At 36.8% G+C, this 15,826-nt stretch overlaps 1 protein-coding gene across 2 annotated transcripts in view; it reads right to left on the reverse strand.

The window, feature by feature from the left end:
- ITPR2 (inositol 1,4,5-trisphosphate receptor type 2) overlaps positions 1 to 15,826 on the reverse strand; it is a 508,158-nt gene that overhangs the window by 289,853 nt on the left and 202,479 nt on the right. For both annotated transcript variants that reach the window (XM_043561419.1, XM_043561418.1), the window contains exons 24-26: positions 14,583 to 14,640; positions 12,920 to 13,085; positions 11,746 to 11,919 (exon numbers count right to left, since the gene is read on the reverse strand). In XM_043561419.1, coding sequence (XP_043417354.1) covers positions 11,746 to 11,919; positions 12,920 to 13,085; positions 14,583 to 14,640 — 398 coding nt within the window. The remainder of the gene's footprint in view (positions 1 to 11,745; positions 11,920 to 12,919; positions 13,086 to 14,582; positions 14,641 to 15,826) is intronic.

A 15,826-nucleotide genomic window follows, 5' to 3' on the forward strand; every position in this document is an offset into this window, starting at 1 on the left:
TGTCACACTGTTTTGCACACGTTCGTTCTTTGAGGACAAGAGCCATATCTTGAACATTAGTTCTGATTGCAGATATTGAATTTCAAGGAGGGAAATGAGAAGTTTAGGTGTGTACAAAGGCTTACATAGGCATGATGGGGAAGAAATTGAAATTACACTTTAAGCAGAATGTTCAAAAGAAGGATTTTGCTCTAGAGAGGCACAACAGTAATCCAACAGAGACAGTTCAGATATGGTCCACATTGCCTCAAACCTACATCAGTAAACAGATATTAAAAGGACAAATGTATGGGCTCAAAATAAAGAAGAGTTTGAAGAGTTTAAAGAAAACTTAAGAACTGTCCAATATGACAAAGTAGAAGTGTGGAGAAACCCCTCCAAGTACAACATCTAAAAGTGATAGATAAAACCTTTTAAATATCCCATTTTGGAAAAAAAAATCCTTTTTTAGTAAAAATAAAAAAAAGAAAGTAAATAGAGGCCAGAAAACATAAAAATTCATCAAAATTTCCAAGCAGTAGTCAACCACTGGATTCAAACAGGACTGGCCCTCAGGGCATCTGTCCATGTCTTATAACCTGGAGACTGAGTTTAAATATGTCTCACTCACACAATGGAAAGCAAACAAAGCCTGAATCCCAAGGAAGACAGGAGTTCTGATTAGAGACCCTGCCTTCAAACCAGGAATCCTTAAAGGAGATATCCAGAATAATAAACCAGGAAAAGATGTGGCCCAAAGAAGAACAAAGGGATACCTGACTTAGCCTTGGCTTGGTCAAAGCCAAAAAAAAAAAGAATTCTCCTGAGCTCCTGCATACAAAGACAAGCCCATTTTCACTTAAGATTTGTGACTAGAGGGGCACCTGAGTGGCTCAGTAGGTTGGGCATCGAACTTCAGCTCAGGTCATGATCTCACAGTTTGTGAGTTTGAGCCCTGCATCTGGCTCTGTGCTGACAGCTCAGAGCCTGGAGCCTATTTCAGATTCTGTGTCTCCCTCTCTCTCTGTCCTTCCCCTGCTCATGCTCTGTCTCTCTCTGTCTCAAAAATAAATAAAACATTTAAAAAAGTTATAAAAAAAAAAAGATTTGTGACTAGAATTCCCACTATTAAAGGGCCCTCAAAGGTCCAAAGCCAAAAAGATTATTTAATACAGTTACAAAAAATAAAGCAACCTAAAGTGCCTCACAGAAGCAAATGAAATTTTCTCTAGATTAAACATAACCCTCAGAGGAATTACACATATAAAGTTCCATAGGATATGAGTTCATAATAAATTTTTTAAATTACTAAATATCTAAGTAAACACATTCCCATGGACTCCTGCAAGAGTAGCAAACTTAAAACTGCAAATAACCCTCCTATTACAAAACAGCTACATCCTAGATAAAGAACCTATTTGAAGTACATTTCTGGGCTCACAGAAAAGGAGAACTCCAAAACCCCATCTTCCATCTACTGGGAAAAAAAAAAAAAAAAGGAAGAAAAGTAAAGAAGTAACCTGAAACCAAATCAGAACTCTAAGCTTCAAGGCAACATGATAAGGTTTCCTGAAGGTAAATGCCAATGCTAGCAACATAGATGAAGTCAGTTCTAACAAGTGTCAAATTTGGAGAACTAAACCTGAGACTCCTGCCTTCAGACAGATGTGGGAGAAGAAAGCATCGTGGTCTCAGGCCAGCAGCGACCCCTGGCATCAGGCCAAGGCAATCACAAATACAAATACTCAGGAGGAAAATATGCCCAATTTCAACCTCCATGCCCGAAGTCGAAAACATAAGAGCTCAAATCCCACACTCGAATGTTGACAGCAGCATGATTCGTAACTGCCCCAAACTGGAAGCAACCAAGATGTCCTTCAATAGGTGAATGGGTAAACTGTTGTCAATCCAACAATGGGGTGTTATTCAGTGATAAAAAGAAATGAGCTAGCAAGTTACAAAAGGGCATAAAAGAACCTCAAATGTGTACTGCTAAATGAAAGAAGCCAGTCTCCAAAAACCGTATGTTGTGCGATTCCAACCATACGACATTCTGGAGAAGGCAAAAAAATAAAGACAGTAAAGAGATCGGTGGTTTCCCGGACTCGGGGTTTCACAAGGGAAGAACAAACAGGTGGAGCACAGAGGATTTTTAGGGCAGTGAAGCTATTCCGTGTGATACCATGTGTGACGTTTTGCATTTGTCAAAAGCCATAGAATTGTACAATATAAATAGTAAAACCTAAAGTAAACTTATGGGCTTTAATTAATAGTAATGTATCCATATTGGCTTATCGAAGAATAAATGTGCCATATTAATGACAATATGACCATGGGGGAAGTATATGGGAATTTACTGTACTCTGTGCACAGTTTTTCTCTAAATCTAAAACTGCTCTAAAAAAGTCTATTAAAAAAAAGGTATGAGCTCATAATCAAAGATGACCAAATATATGAGGAAACAGGCAACATGAGTGAGAATCATAAAAAAATACCCAAGGTATTCTGATCCTGGAATTATTATACACAGTCTAAAAGATAGCCATATGGAATCACAAAAATTAGCAAGCAACAAAAGATGATCAAAAATGACCAAAAGGATTGTTTTAAAAATCAAATTGCAAGTATGAAAAAATATAATGACTGAAGTTACAAACTCAGTAGGTGGACTGCAGATAAGACATATTTAAAGAGCGACTTATATGAGTCTAAAAAAATTATTCCAATTCAGCACAAAGTCCCAGGTAGGGAAAACATGAAAAGGAAATTAACAGATATTGAAGCAATCATAAATTTTAACATACACTTAATCAGTTTCAGAATTAAAGCACCACTATTCAACAGACAGCAACTTTTCAACAGTACCAACGGAAGCCTGAAGACATGAAATATTATCATCAGAAGTGGGAGAAAATATCTTTCAACCGATAAATGGTGTTTTCCCAGAAAAAACTAATTTTAAATTTATAGGCATCAAATAAAATAGCCTTAAAACATGTCAACTAGGGGCACCTAGGTGGCTCAGTTGGTTAAGTGTCTGACTCTTGATTTCAGCTCAGGTCATGATCTCATGGTTTGTGAGTTCAAGCCCCACATCAGGCTCTGCACTGACACTACAGAGTCTGCTTGGGATTCTCTCTCTCCTTCTCTCTCTGTCCTCTCCTGCTTGTGTGCATGGACTCTCTCTCTCTCCCTCAAAATAAACACATAAACATTAAAAAAGTTTTTAAAACATGTCAACTATACACAAATTTTTTTAAAAAGTTAAGTGGAAGAAAACCAAGCAAACAAAAATAGCCTTAAAACATACAAAGTAAAAATTAATAAAACTACAGGAAAAAATTCATAAACCTACTAGTGAGTGGAAATGTCAACAAATCTCTCTCAATTATGGATATGTCAAGAAAACAAAAATATTAGTAAGTAGATAAATGATTCAAACACAAGAAGCTTGGGGCACCTGGGTGGCTGGGTTGGTTAAGCGTCCGACTTCAGCTCAGGTCATGATCTCATGGTGCGTGAGTTCAAGCCCTACAGTGGCTCTGTGCTGACAGCCCCGAACCTGGAGCTTGCTTTGGATTCTGTGTCTCCCTCTCTCTCTCTGCCCTTCCCCCACTCACACTCTGTCTTTCTCTGTCTCTCAAAAATAAACATTAAGAAAAATTTTAAACACAATAAGCTTGACTTACTACCCATATACAAGGAACCTTATGCCTGTTCACATTCGTCTCAAGCCCACATAAAACATTTACAAAACCTGATGGTATATAATAGGCCAAAAAGCAAGTCTCAACAAATTTGGGATAACTGATGGCATCAGAACCACGTTCTCTTGCCACAAGTTAATTAATTAAGAATTCAATAACAAAAAGGGATAAATTTCGTCTAGACATTTGGAAATTTAAGAACTCATTTCCAAGTAATTCTGGGAGAAAGAAGAAGTCATAATGGAAATTTTAAAATATCTAATATTGAACAATAATATAAATGGCATTTGTCAAAATTTGTGGAATGCAGTTCCTTAGAAGGAAATTATACCGTTAAATTTTTTAAAATCTGAAACATAAAAGGTTATAGCAGAATAAATATAACAAAATAACAAACCAAAAGCTCAACAAAGCCAAAAATGGATTCACTAAAAAGGATGATCAAAATATGTGCAATGCTGGTAAGATGACACATGACATTGTATGTTTGTCAGAACCCACAGAAGTATACAACACAAATAGTGAAATCAAAAGGGGAAAAAGAAAAATTTAACACAAGTAAACAATATCAGGAATAAAAAAGGGGTCTGAAGCTAAAGAGATAGAAGAAATGTTAAAAGATAATGAAAGAATATCAATAAATTTAGGCCAATAAATTTGAAAACGAAAGCATATGGCCAGAAAAATAAAACAAACTGACCCAAAATAGAAATTTTGAATTAATTTATATCCATTAAAGAAATTGAATCAGTAGTTAAAATCTTCCCACAAACTAAATCCAAGGCCCAGGCAGATTCACAGATAAGCTTTGTCAAACATTTACAGAATAGGGCTCAGTCAGTTAAGTGTCTGACCTCAGCTCAGGTCATGATCTCATGGTTTGTGAGTTCAAGCCCCACATCAGGATCCATGCTGACAGCGTGGAGCCTGCTTGGAATTCTCTCTCTATCCTTCTCTCTCTGCCTCCCTCTCACTCATGCTCGCTCTCTCTCTCAAAATAAATAAACTATAAACAATATTTTTAAAAACATTTATGGAATAGATATCTAATCATATGCACAGAAAGGATTAGATCTTGCAACTCACTTTATTATGAAATCAGTCTAACCTTGCTAGTGACACTTGACAGGAACAGTACAAGGAAGGAAAATTACAGGCCAGTCTCACTGACAACATAGATGTTAAATCCTAAACAAAATCTTAGCAAACTGGATCTAGCAATGTAAAAATTATCACCAAGATATATTTATTTTAGAATGCAAGGTTACTATGGTAGAAGCTCTATTTATGAGTCATGCTATTAAAATTAGCAGTGCGTGGGTGGCTCAGTGAATTAAGCATTCGACTCTTGATTTTGGCTCAGGTCATGATCTCATGGTTTGTGAGATCAAACCCCACAAGCCCCACAGCGGGGTCTGCGCTGACAGCAGGGAGCCTGCTTGGGATTCTCTCTCTCCTCTCTTTCTGCCCCTCCCCCTTGTGCTCTCTTTCTCTCTCAAAATAAATAAAAATAAACATTTTTTTAAAAAATTAGCAGGTTAGGGGAGGATGGGTGAAATAGGTAATGGGGATGAAGGAGTGCACTTGTGATGAGCACTGGCTGATGTATGGAAGTGTCGAATCACTATATCGTGCACCTGAAACTAACATTACACTATATGTTAAGTAACTAGAACTTCAATGAAAACTTTTTAAAAATTAGCAGATTAAGATTACAGAAAAAGAACATAATCTGATAAATGCTTACACTGTATTTAATTAAAGCCAATAACCATTCATGGTAAAAATTAGCAAACTAGAAATAGAAGGGGATTTCTATAATTGATAAAGGGTATCTACAAAACAAATGGATAATAAACATTATGTTCAACAGTGAAATATTAAAATTATTCCCTTAAAGATCAGAAGCAAGACAAGGATAGCAAGACATTATCTTTTCAACATTATACTGGAAAAATCTTACCAATACAACAAAGTAAGAGAAAAAGAAATAACAGATGAAAAGATTGTACACAAGTTTGAACTTATAGGATAGGATAATCATGACTTGCAGTCAAAAATATTTTTAGCCTTGGGGCGCCTGGGTGGCTCAGTCAGTTAAGCGTCCAACTTCGGCTCAGGTCATGATCTCTCAGTCCGTGAGTTCGAGCCCTGCGTTGGGCTCTGTGCTGACAGCTCAGAGCCTGGAGATTCTGTGTCTTCAGATTCTGTGTCTCCCTCTCTCTCTGCCCTCTCCCGCTCGCACTCTGTCTCTCTCTCAAAAATAAATAAATACTAAAAAAAATTTTTTTTAAATATTTTTAGCCTCAGTAGTAGGTATACATGGATTGGTAGGACCTAACTTGCCCATACAAAATTTAACCTAATCTAAAATGGAAGTGGAAGTGAAATGGCCAATAAGCATATGAAAATAGGCTCAACCTCATGAGTAATGCCAGCAAAATCACAACAGAGAAAATGTGTCAATGCACCCAATTGTCAGAAATGGAAAAAGCGTAAAAAACAGCAGTTATGAGGATAAGGAACTCTCATATATTGCTGGAGGGAGTGTCACTCGGTCTTTGGAAAACAACTGGCATTATTTGGTAAAAATAAACGCACTAGATGTTTTACACCTAAATATATATCCTGAAGTCTCTTTTTTAATTTTTTTTAATTTGAGGATAGTTGACACACAATGTTACATCAGTTTACGTGTGCAACATAGCGATTCAACTTCTCTCTATATTATGATACCAAGTGTAGCTACCATCTGTCACCACACCACACTATTACATTATCATTGACTATATCCCCTGTACTATGCCTTTTATTCCAGTGACTTATTCCTTCCCTAACTGGAAACCTAGATCTCCTATCCTTCATCCATTTTGCCCATCCCCTCTTTCTCCCTCAGTTTATTCTCTGTACTTACAGATCTGATTCTGCTTTTTGTTTGTGTGTTCATTGGTTTTATTTTAGATTCCACATATGAATGAAATCATGTGGTTTTTATCTTTCTCAGTCCAACCTATTTCACTTGGCATAATGCTAAGTCCATCCATGCTGTTGCAAATGGCACAATCTCATTCTTTTTTTTGGCTGTGTAATATTCGTGTGTGTGTGTGTGTGTACACATACATACACCACATCTTTGTATCTATTCATCGATCAATGGACACTTAGGTTGCGTCCACATCATGGCTACTGTAAATAATGCTGCAATAAAAGTAAGGGTGCATATATTGCATATATCTTTTTGAATTAGTGTTTTAATTTTCATTGGGTAAATACCCACTGGTGCAATGATTGGATTATATGGTATTTTTATTTTTAATTTCTTGAGGAACCTCCATACTGTTTTCCACAGTGGCTGTACCAATTAACATTGCTACCAACAGTTCACAAGGGTTCCTTTTTCTCCACATCCTTGTCAACACTTATTTCTTGTCTTTTTGATTTTTGGCTATTTTGACACATGTAAGGCAATATCTCATTGTGGTTTCAAATTGCATTTCCCTGATGATAAGTGATGTTGAGCATCTTATCATGCTGTTCATCTGTATGTCTTCTTTGGAAAAATGTCTACTTATGTTCTCTGCCCATTTTTTAAGTAGATTTCTTTTTTATTTAGAGAGAGAGAAAGAGTATGAGAAGGAGGAAGGGACAAGGGAGAGAGAGAGGGAGGGGGGATGGAAAGAGAGAGGAAGAGAGAATCTTAAGCAGGCTCCATGCTCAGCACAAAGTCGGACATGGGGTTCAATCCCATGACCCTGGGATCATGACCTGAGCCAAAATCAAGAGTCAGATGCACAACTGACTTAGCTGCCCAGGCACCCTGGTCCTCTGCCCACCTTTAATTGGATTATTCAGTTTTTTTGGTGCTGAGTTGTATAAATTCTTTATGTATTTTGGATATTAGCCTCTTAACAGATATATCATTTGCAAATATTTTCCATTCAGTAGGTTGCCTTTGTGTTTTGTTGATGGTTTCCTGTGCTGTTTAAAAGCTTTTTATTTGGGGGCACCTGGGTAGCTCAGTTGGTTGAGTGTCCGAGTTCTTGATTTCAGCTCAGGTCATGATCCCAGGGTCGTGGGATTGAGCACCATGTTGGGCTCTACACTGAGCCTACTTAATATTCTCTCTCTCTCCTTCTGCCCATCTCCCCTGCTCATTCTCTCTCTCTCTCTCTCTCTCTCTCTCTCTCTCTCTCTCTCTCTCTTTCTAAAATAAAAGTAAATATAAAAGCATTTAAAAAATAAATATAAGCCTTTATTTTCATATAATCCCAGTAGTTTATTTTTGCTTTTGTTTCCTTGTTTTAGGAGACATATGTAGAAAAATATCTACAGCCAATGTCAAAGAAATTACTGCCTGTGTTTTCCTGTAAGATTTTTATAGTTTCAGGTCTCACATCTAAGTCTTTAATTGGAAGAGTCTCTTATACATGTGCATCGGGTGACATACAAAAGTTTTCAAAGTAGCATTTCTTTTGGTAGCAAATTTTCTTTAAAAACGCTAGAACTTTAAAGAATGAAAATGTCCACCAACAGTTAACTAGATAAACATGTGCATAAAATGTAATGTGCATTCTAATATATATTAGAAAAAAATCAATGGGTTACAGCTATATATAAACAAGGATGGAGGACAAAAATATACCCAAAACAGACTAAATGAAATATTTTTCATATTTTTTTGTTTTATTTATTTTTTGAGAGGGAGTTTGTGTGTGTGCATGAAAAGGGGAGGGTCAGAAAGAGAATCTCAAGCAGGCTTCATGCCCAGTGTGGAGCCCCATGTAGGGCTCCAACTCATAGATTATGAGACCATGACCTGAGCTGAAATCAAGAGTCAGACACTGAAACAACTGAGCCACCCAAATGCCCCATGTTCCAGAAATACAAATATGTGTGATAAAACCATTAAGAAAAGCAAGGGAATAATCATAAACTCATGAGAATGATTTCTTCTGGGATATGGGGAGGGACTGCAGGGACTCCTTACTGGTAATATTCTATTTCTTAAACTACGTGTTCATTTCAGTAGAATGTGCTACCTCAAGAGCTACTGAATTTGCCATCACAGAAGGGTGGTTTGGTTTTAAGAAATATCTCATGTGAGGTATTCAGAGAGAAAATAAATATCACACAGGAATTGGACTTGATACCCCTATGAGTATATTTTAACCCTAAGATTTCATAATTCGATATCCATCATAGTCAACAGCATGATATGCTGTACATAAAAACCAATAATAATTATAAGAAGCATTCACTGACTACTGACTTTGGCAGATGCTGTCGGTTGTTCTTTCTTGATAGTAGATTTCATTTTTGTTCTACTATCTATCCTTTCCCACTGTAATTTAGGGGAGGGTATCCTGGAGATTGAGGATCATCTATTACTTAGTCTGAATTAATCTTGTAATCCATTGGTTTAGAGGTAAACATGTGCCCTGCTTTGGTCAAGTAGACATGAGATAGAACCTACTAAGGGATGCCTGGAAAAGGTTTTCTTGCTCCTAAACAGGAGACTCAGAAATGCATGAAAATCATAGATACCCCTTCCTGGTGTTGTCACGCAGGGGCATAATGTCTAGGACGCTGCTGCCGTGATGCAACCATGAAAAGACCAGTCTCAAAATTAAGTCTATTTGTGAATAATTACCACACTGAGAAATGAATGAATTAAAGCTGGAGCCTTACTTCTTGACGTGTTGGTAGATAACATGTCACCTTATTGTTTATATTTTCCCACCGGAGTCCTATTCACTGACACACGTTGTGCACAGCTTGCTCACTTAATCTTCACAGTATTTCCATGAGCTAAGTGCCATTATTGTGTCCACTGAATAGACTATTAAAAAAACACTTAGGGAATTAAAATAAGTTGCCCAAAGTCACACGTATACTTGGTGGCAAATTCTAGGGTATCTGACCTCAAAACCCATGCTCTCAATGCCCTATGCATTCAAGGCCATCTTTCTGTGTCTGTAAGGGCTGAGAAGAAAATCCTGATAGACGGGAGTGTTCCATTATCTGGTCACATGTTTTTTCAGGTGTGAGTAAGTGGCGCTGGAGCAGCAGTGTCGGCAGCAACCAAAGAAGCTTCTTGACCTCTGAATCGTAGCTAGGACTGTTTGACCTTGAAATCAATAGTCCAGGGGCAGCCTCCAAAGCGTACGCCTCCAGACTTTTCAAAAATACAACTGCTTGTATTAAATCACTTCCTGCTTCAAGTGCCTAAAATTATCACCATTTTCTGAACTGATAAATCCTGTACTCAACAAATAAATAAATAAATTCCAGCTTCATGACTTATATTCATCTGAAATCCCTAGAAAAATAGATTTATAACCACACGGAATGCAGTTTTATTTTGAAGGCATCCTCAATCAAACACCTTCTCCTTTCTTACATCAAAACATTGCTTATTAAACTGAGAAGGGGGTACCATGGATATTCACTACGATAGAGGGTCTTTCTCTACTTCTTTCAGTAATTAGGAACTTAAACTTCAGACCAGTGACTCACATCTTTCATGGAACATCTCACCTATACTCTTAACTGATTTTTTGCAAATTTTTACAAAGAGCATAATGCTTTTATCTCTGGTTTAGAGCTGTTCTTTATTTTTAAAAATCCAATGTTCTGGAAGGGGAAGCAACGTTTTGTTTATTCTCCAGAACATGTACAAATTATGTATTTGCAAAAGGAAGAGGTATTCCAACCTTGTGAAAGCATAATACATCTCTTATTACCTTTAAATATTATATCAGAAAGTGCAGTCTTACATTAAAGAGCCTGGAATGTACCATCAGAAAGACCCAGGTTAAAATCTCAGCTGAGTCACGCAGAGCTGCCTAATAGTGACGAAATCCTTGGGTTTTCTGAGCTCCAGCTGACTCATCCTTAGAAATGTGATCTAACTCTCTCCAAAGTTTGTTGTAACATACAAAATGAGATACCGTATATGAAAATGTCTGCTTTAAGACTTGATGTATAGCAGGTACTAAATAAATACGAAATGTCCTCTTATTTCTTAAATATGCTATGGAAGAACTCTACTTCAACAACAACAACAAATCTGGTCATGAAAGAAATTTATATGGAGTAGAAATTCTACATTCTAGTAACTTCCATTATAAAATCATAGAAAAAGGTGCTAACAGATTCAGTCAAAAGTTTTGTGCAGATTAGTGGTAAGTAGTCCTGAGACAAGGAACCCACCAGAGGAACTTCCCTTTCCACATGTTGAGGACTCAAATTATTTCCCATTCCATCTTCACCTTTCACTACACAATACTTTGGGTATTCCAACAAACAGAGAAGCTGTGGTAGGCAAACCCTACCTAAATAGTCTACATTCCTACAGATTAAAAAACAACTAAATAAAACACTAGATAGGCATTTAAGAAATAATATCTTATCAATTATGATGTTGGCATTGGTCTGCTAAGTGTTACCATTAAAATACAGTTTTAAAAAATTTAGATGGTTATTTAGTATTTAGTGAAATGTGAAAACAGCAACTAATTAACCCACTGAAAACTGAAACCTATACAACAGAAGACATAGGACCACCATCTTACCACTCTTTAGAGCAAATGCAGAATTTTGCTATTTTCATGCTGTCACTAAAGCAGATTGTTCCAGTTAGCTATTTTTATGTATTATATAAGGATATGCAATAAAGAAAGGAATAAGTTACAGGTTGGCAGTAAACAGCCACAGTGAATGGTGGTGACATAACTTCACCTCTTTATTCAAGTCTATGCTTAGGACCCACTCCTTCTTTGTCCATCTCACTCCATCCTATTGTCCTGATTCCTGGACTGTCGGATGTATCGTGAAAAGGAGAGAGAGTGAAAAAGTAGGCAAATGAGCTAAGAAGTGATAGCAATTGGAGAGAACTAATTCCAAAATACAGGTGTAGGGAGTTAACTGATTTGGCAAATAAAAAGTTGATGCAGTATTACTCAGAATAAAATTTTTCTTTATGAACAACTTTGGCTAGATGGCATATGACTTAAGAAATTGAAAAACCATTATTTCCAAAAATATCTTGCAAACGAACCTCAATTGGCTCTTCACCACCTTTTACTTGACTTTCACCCATTTCTCCATTCTCATAGCTGCTGCTCTTCTCAACCCATAACTCAGATTTTTCTACAGTGAGTCGAAGCTGGTCTAGATCCGCCTTGATCTGCTTGTAGTTATCTACATCTTGATTGGACACCAGCAATTGCACCTGGAAACAGAAAACTCTGAACCCTTAATGTACTTAAGGAAATTCCTTCATTCCTATTTCAATTATGTCAAAAATCCCAGGTCTTTTAAGCTGTTCCTCAGTTGAAGTTTCATGTTTCTAGAATATTTGTGGATATTTTAGATGTATATTGAGCATGAAAACTTACCTGGAGGTATCTGTGAACACTAAGCCAATATATAAAGAATTATAAATTTTTAAAAAGTGAGTCCTAGCAAAGTGCTAAGGAGTAATGTAAAATAAAAGATACCTCAACTCTAGTTTCACTGCTAAAGTTTATTTCTCCAAGAGTCTATGTGATTGAAAAGAGGTAGAAATACAAAAATAAATGGAAGAAAATTCTGATACAGTCTAAACCTCATGGTATAAACTTTGATTTTATTATAATTTATGTGTATTATATGACATATCCAAATATATGCATTATTATGTCTATTTGTTTAGTCTTGGAATTATTTCATATTTTAATAGATTCTTATAAAACTACCTAATGAATATCAGCCCTTTATTAAATAAAATAAATATTAGTGAAACACATGTAAGCACTTAGGTATTATTCATGAATAGTCTCAAGATTGATGTCATTCAGATGACAAAGAAAAAGATTAGATCCAAAACAGTTCCTTTCTTTCACCTGTATACATTTTGTCCTATCCAAATTTATCAGTAAAGTCTGGGGCCAAAATAATAGCTGTGGCAATAAGAATCCTAACATGGTATTACCCCCCAGCACCTTCCTAAATCTTTGTGCCTGTCATTTACATTAAAGATATTAACTGAAAATCACTCATGGGGAACTCTTTCTAAAATAGATCATGTCTTGGCCTAAGACAAGGCCACATCTATCTTTAAAAATAGAAAGCATCTCCAGGAAAAGCCTCACAGTCTCATTAACTCTGCAACCATGAAGTCAGGTTGGATGTTACAGACAACATTTTCGGAGCTTCCGCTCTGGCACCATTGAGGGGCTACTCAATCTTACCTGTTTAAATGCCTGTAAAACTTCAGCTCTCTGGCTAAAGTGCTTGAACAGTAGTTGCAGGGCCCCTGATAGCAGAGGCGGGTAGTCGTGCATGATCAGATGAATGAGGACCCGTAAAAATGTCCTGCCTCCTTCATCATCAAGTTGAACTGGATTTTTCTCCTTTCTATAAAACCAACAATAATTCTACAATAGCTTATATTTACATAAAATCTATTCATAAGTGGTATTCAAATTATGTATACATTCTCAGAGCTATATATTCCTTTCCTCCCCAAAAAACTGGAAAATAAAAAGCAAAATAATTTTACACTTTTCTTCCCCCCTCATGTAACTGATCAAGAAACAAAGCACAAAGAAAAGCCTGTGTATGTGTCCACGAAAAGCAGGGGTGACCAACCCTCCAAATATGTCCGAGATGGAGGGGGGTTCCCAGAACGGAAGACTTTTCAGAGCTCGTACTGGGAAGGTACGAGGCCGACCAGGATGAGTTGCTCACTTCGACATAGACAAAGGCTAGAAATCTAAATCGATCCAAAAAATCTCGACTCTAGTACTGAGAAGAGATACTAGGAGGGATGTACAGCAACAGCTGACTTTCCCCAGAACCCTAGAGACCCCTCCACGACAGGTAGTGACAGCTGGGAGAAGGACAAGGGTGTACACCCACACACACACATGTGGACACAATCACCAGAGCTGCTCTGGGTATTTGCTATACTCAGGCACTGGGCAAGACCGCACTGGAGGAAGAGGTCCATTTATTTCAAGGTGAAAAATCATACACTGATTTATTATCTATCTCTTCTCGGGAATAATGAAATACTTGAATAGGAAAAACAATAATAACAACAACAAAATCCACCAAAACAACATGAAAACAAAGCTAAACCAAATGTTCACTAGAGATAAAAATCCTTTTTGGTTCCCTTGATTCTTCATTCTTGTTTGTCTTTCTAACCAAAGAAAATGCAACAAAGGGCTTAGTGTGAAATTTGTTTAGTTTCTCATGGCAAACCTATAACAGAAATGAATGCCAGAAACTCAGTAAGTTGTAGCTTAGACATTTCAGGTTCATTTTTTTTTCCTTTACTTTTCTTTTTTACTGCTATTAGTTTTCATTTCTGAAAAGGAAAGAAGCAACTTTAAAACAATAAACGTCGGGGCTCCCAGTAACAAAGGAGGGTAGCCATGCCAGAGGCATGTTTTCTTTAATCATGGATATTTCCAACAGGCAGCAAATAGCTTTATTTCTCACAAATAGTTAATGATAACATTGAAAGAAGTTACTTCCTTGCCTCAAATTTTGTTAGATTCAGGCAAGCGATGTTTTGCAAGACACAGCGCTACTGATACCAGGGGACTTAAAGGGCATTCGCGTGCTGTCATTATTTGAGGGAAGAAAAGCAAAAAGAATTCAGGGAAAAGTTCAATACACTGATCTCATCTCTCTTGTCTTTTTCCCCCTGGCCTACCTAAAAGAAAAGCTAGGCTTTCCTCTTCTACAGTAAATTAGCAGCTTCATTTCTGGCAGAAATTATGTTGCCAACAATAAAGGATCTAAAATTAAATAAATATCGGGAGGTAAACAATAGCAAAGTATCAATAAAATTCTAAGCAAAAATTGTATTCACAAGATAAAGCCACAGATGTGTTACTATACCTTCCAGCAAACATCGTTTCTGCCTGAGCTGCGATTTCATCTATATCAGGAACAATCGCTACAAAGACAAAGGGTAAAATCCATTCTTTATCTTATCATAATTAGGAGTCACAATATTTATATTGATATTAGCACACCTAAAAATATTTTGCCTTCATTCCTTCCTGCCAGGAAAAGTCAACAGTTTAAAAAGCCGCAATATAATTTCACTTACATATCAATGTTTTAAACAAAGTTTACATTTTGAAACATATATTGCTACAAAGATATATTTAGATCAGAAAGCACCATTTACAAAGTTGCATCACCTGTATAAACATATATATATGCATCAGCTACACACACACACACACACACACACACACACACACACATATAATTTAACTGGGTGATGACGTGGAAGGACATTTTTTAAATATGTTTTTTAAAGAATCAAAATATAGCAGTAATGAACCTTGTAACTGTTACGGTATTTCCAAACAACATGGTCCTTTCAGACATGCTCCTCTTCTACAATTCCATCCCTTCTTCTTATGGGACATTAATTTTTTTTATGTGAACCAATCATGATTCCTTACCCGTCCTCACCACCAATATTTTGAAGATATCTTTCTTAAAATAACACATTTAAATAAGTACATTATTTATTTCTCATCTCCAAAGCACAAAACAAAGCAGAGAAAGAAAGAAAGAAAGAAAGAAAGAAAGAAAGAAAGAAAGAAAGAAAGAAAGAAAGAAAGAAAAAAGAATTCTCCCCAGAAAGCTCTCTCTTCCAGGCTCAACCAATGAAAGAGATCAGGTAAATCAGAAAGAACTGGTTTTCTGAGGGTTCCCTCCCATACTTTACTGACACTTGGAGCTTCTATTTTCAGAAGTCTGGCTTCTGAAAGCCAATAATTTTTATGATACTGTCAATGCAACCGCCAGCTAGGCTCTCTGGTTCAGCCACGTGACTCCTGGAAATGGCCCTCTGGAGTTCTATACTTCTGGGAAACATAAAAACAATACTGTTGCAAATGTACCAGAAGTGACTTCTCACGTAGGCAAACTTAACCCATCTACAGAGGCATGCTGCCTTCTGGATGGTTCTAAGGAGTCGGAGAGCAGGACATTGGTCTACCACTCATTTTTTTAAAATTTTTTTTAACGTTTATTTATTTTTGAGACAGAGAGAGACAGAGCATGAACGGGGGAGGGGCAGAGAGAGAGGGAGACACAGAATCAGAAGCAGGCTCCAGGCTCTG

The sequence above is a fragment of the Prionailurus bengalensis genome, chromosome B4 (genome assembly GCF_016509475.1).
Source record: "Prionailurus bengalensis isolate Pbe53 chromosome B4, Fcat_Pben_1.1_paternal_pri, whole genome shotgun sequence".
Classification (NCBI taxonomy): Eukaryota; Metazoa; Chordata; class Mammalia; order Carnivora; family Felidae; genus Prionailurus; species Prionailurus bengalensis.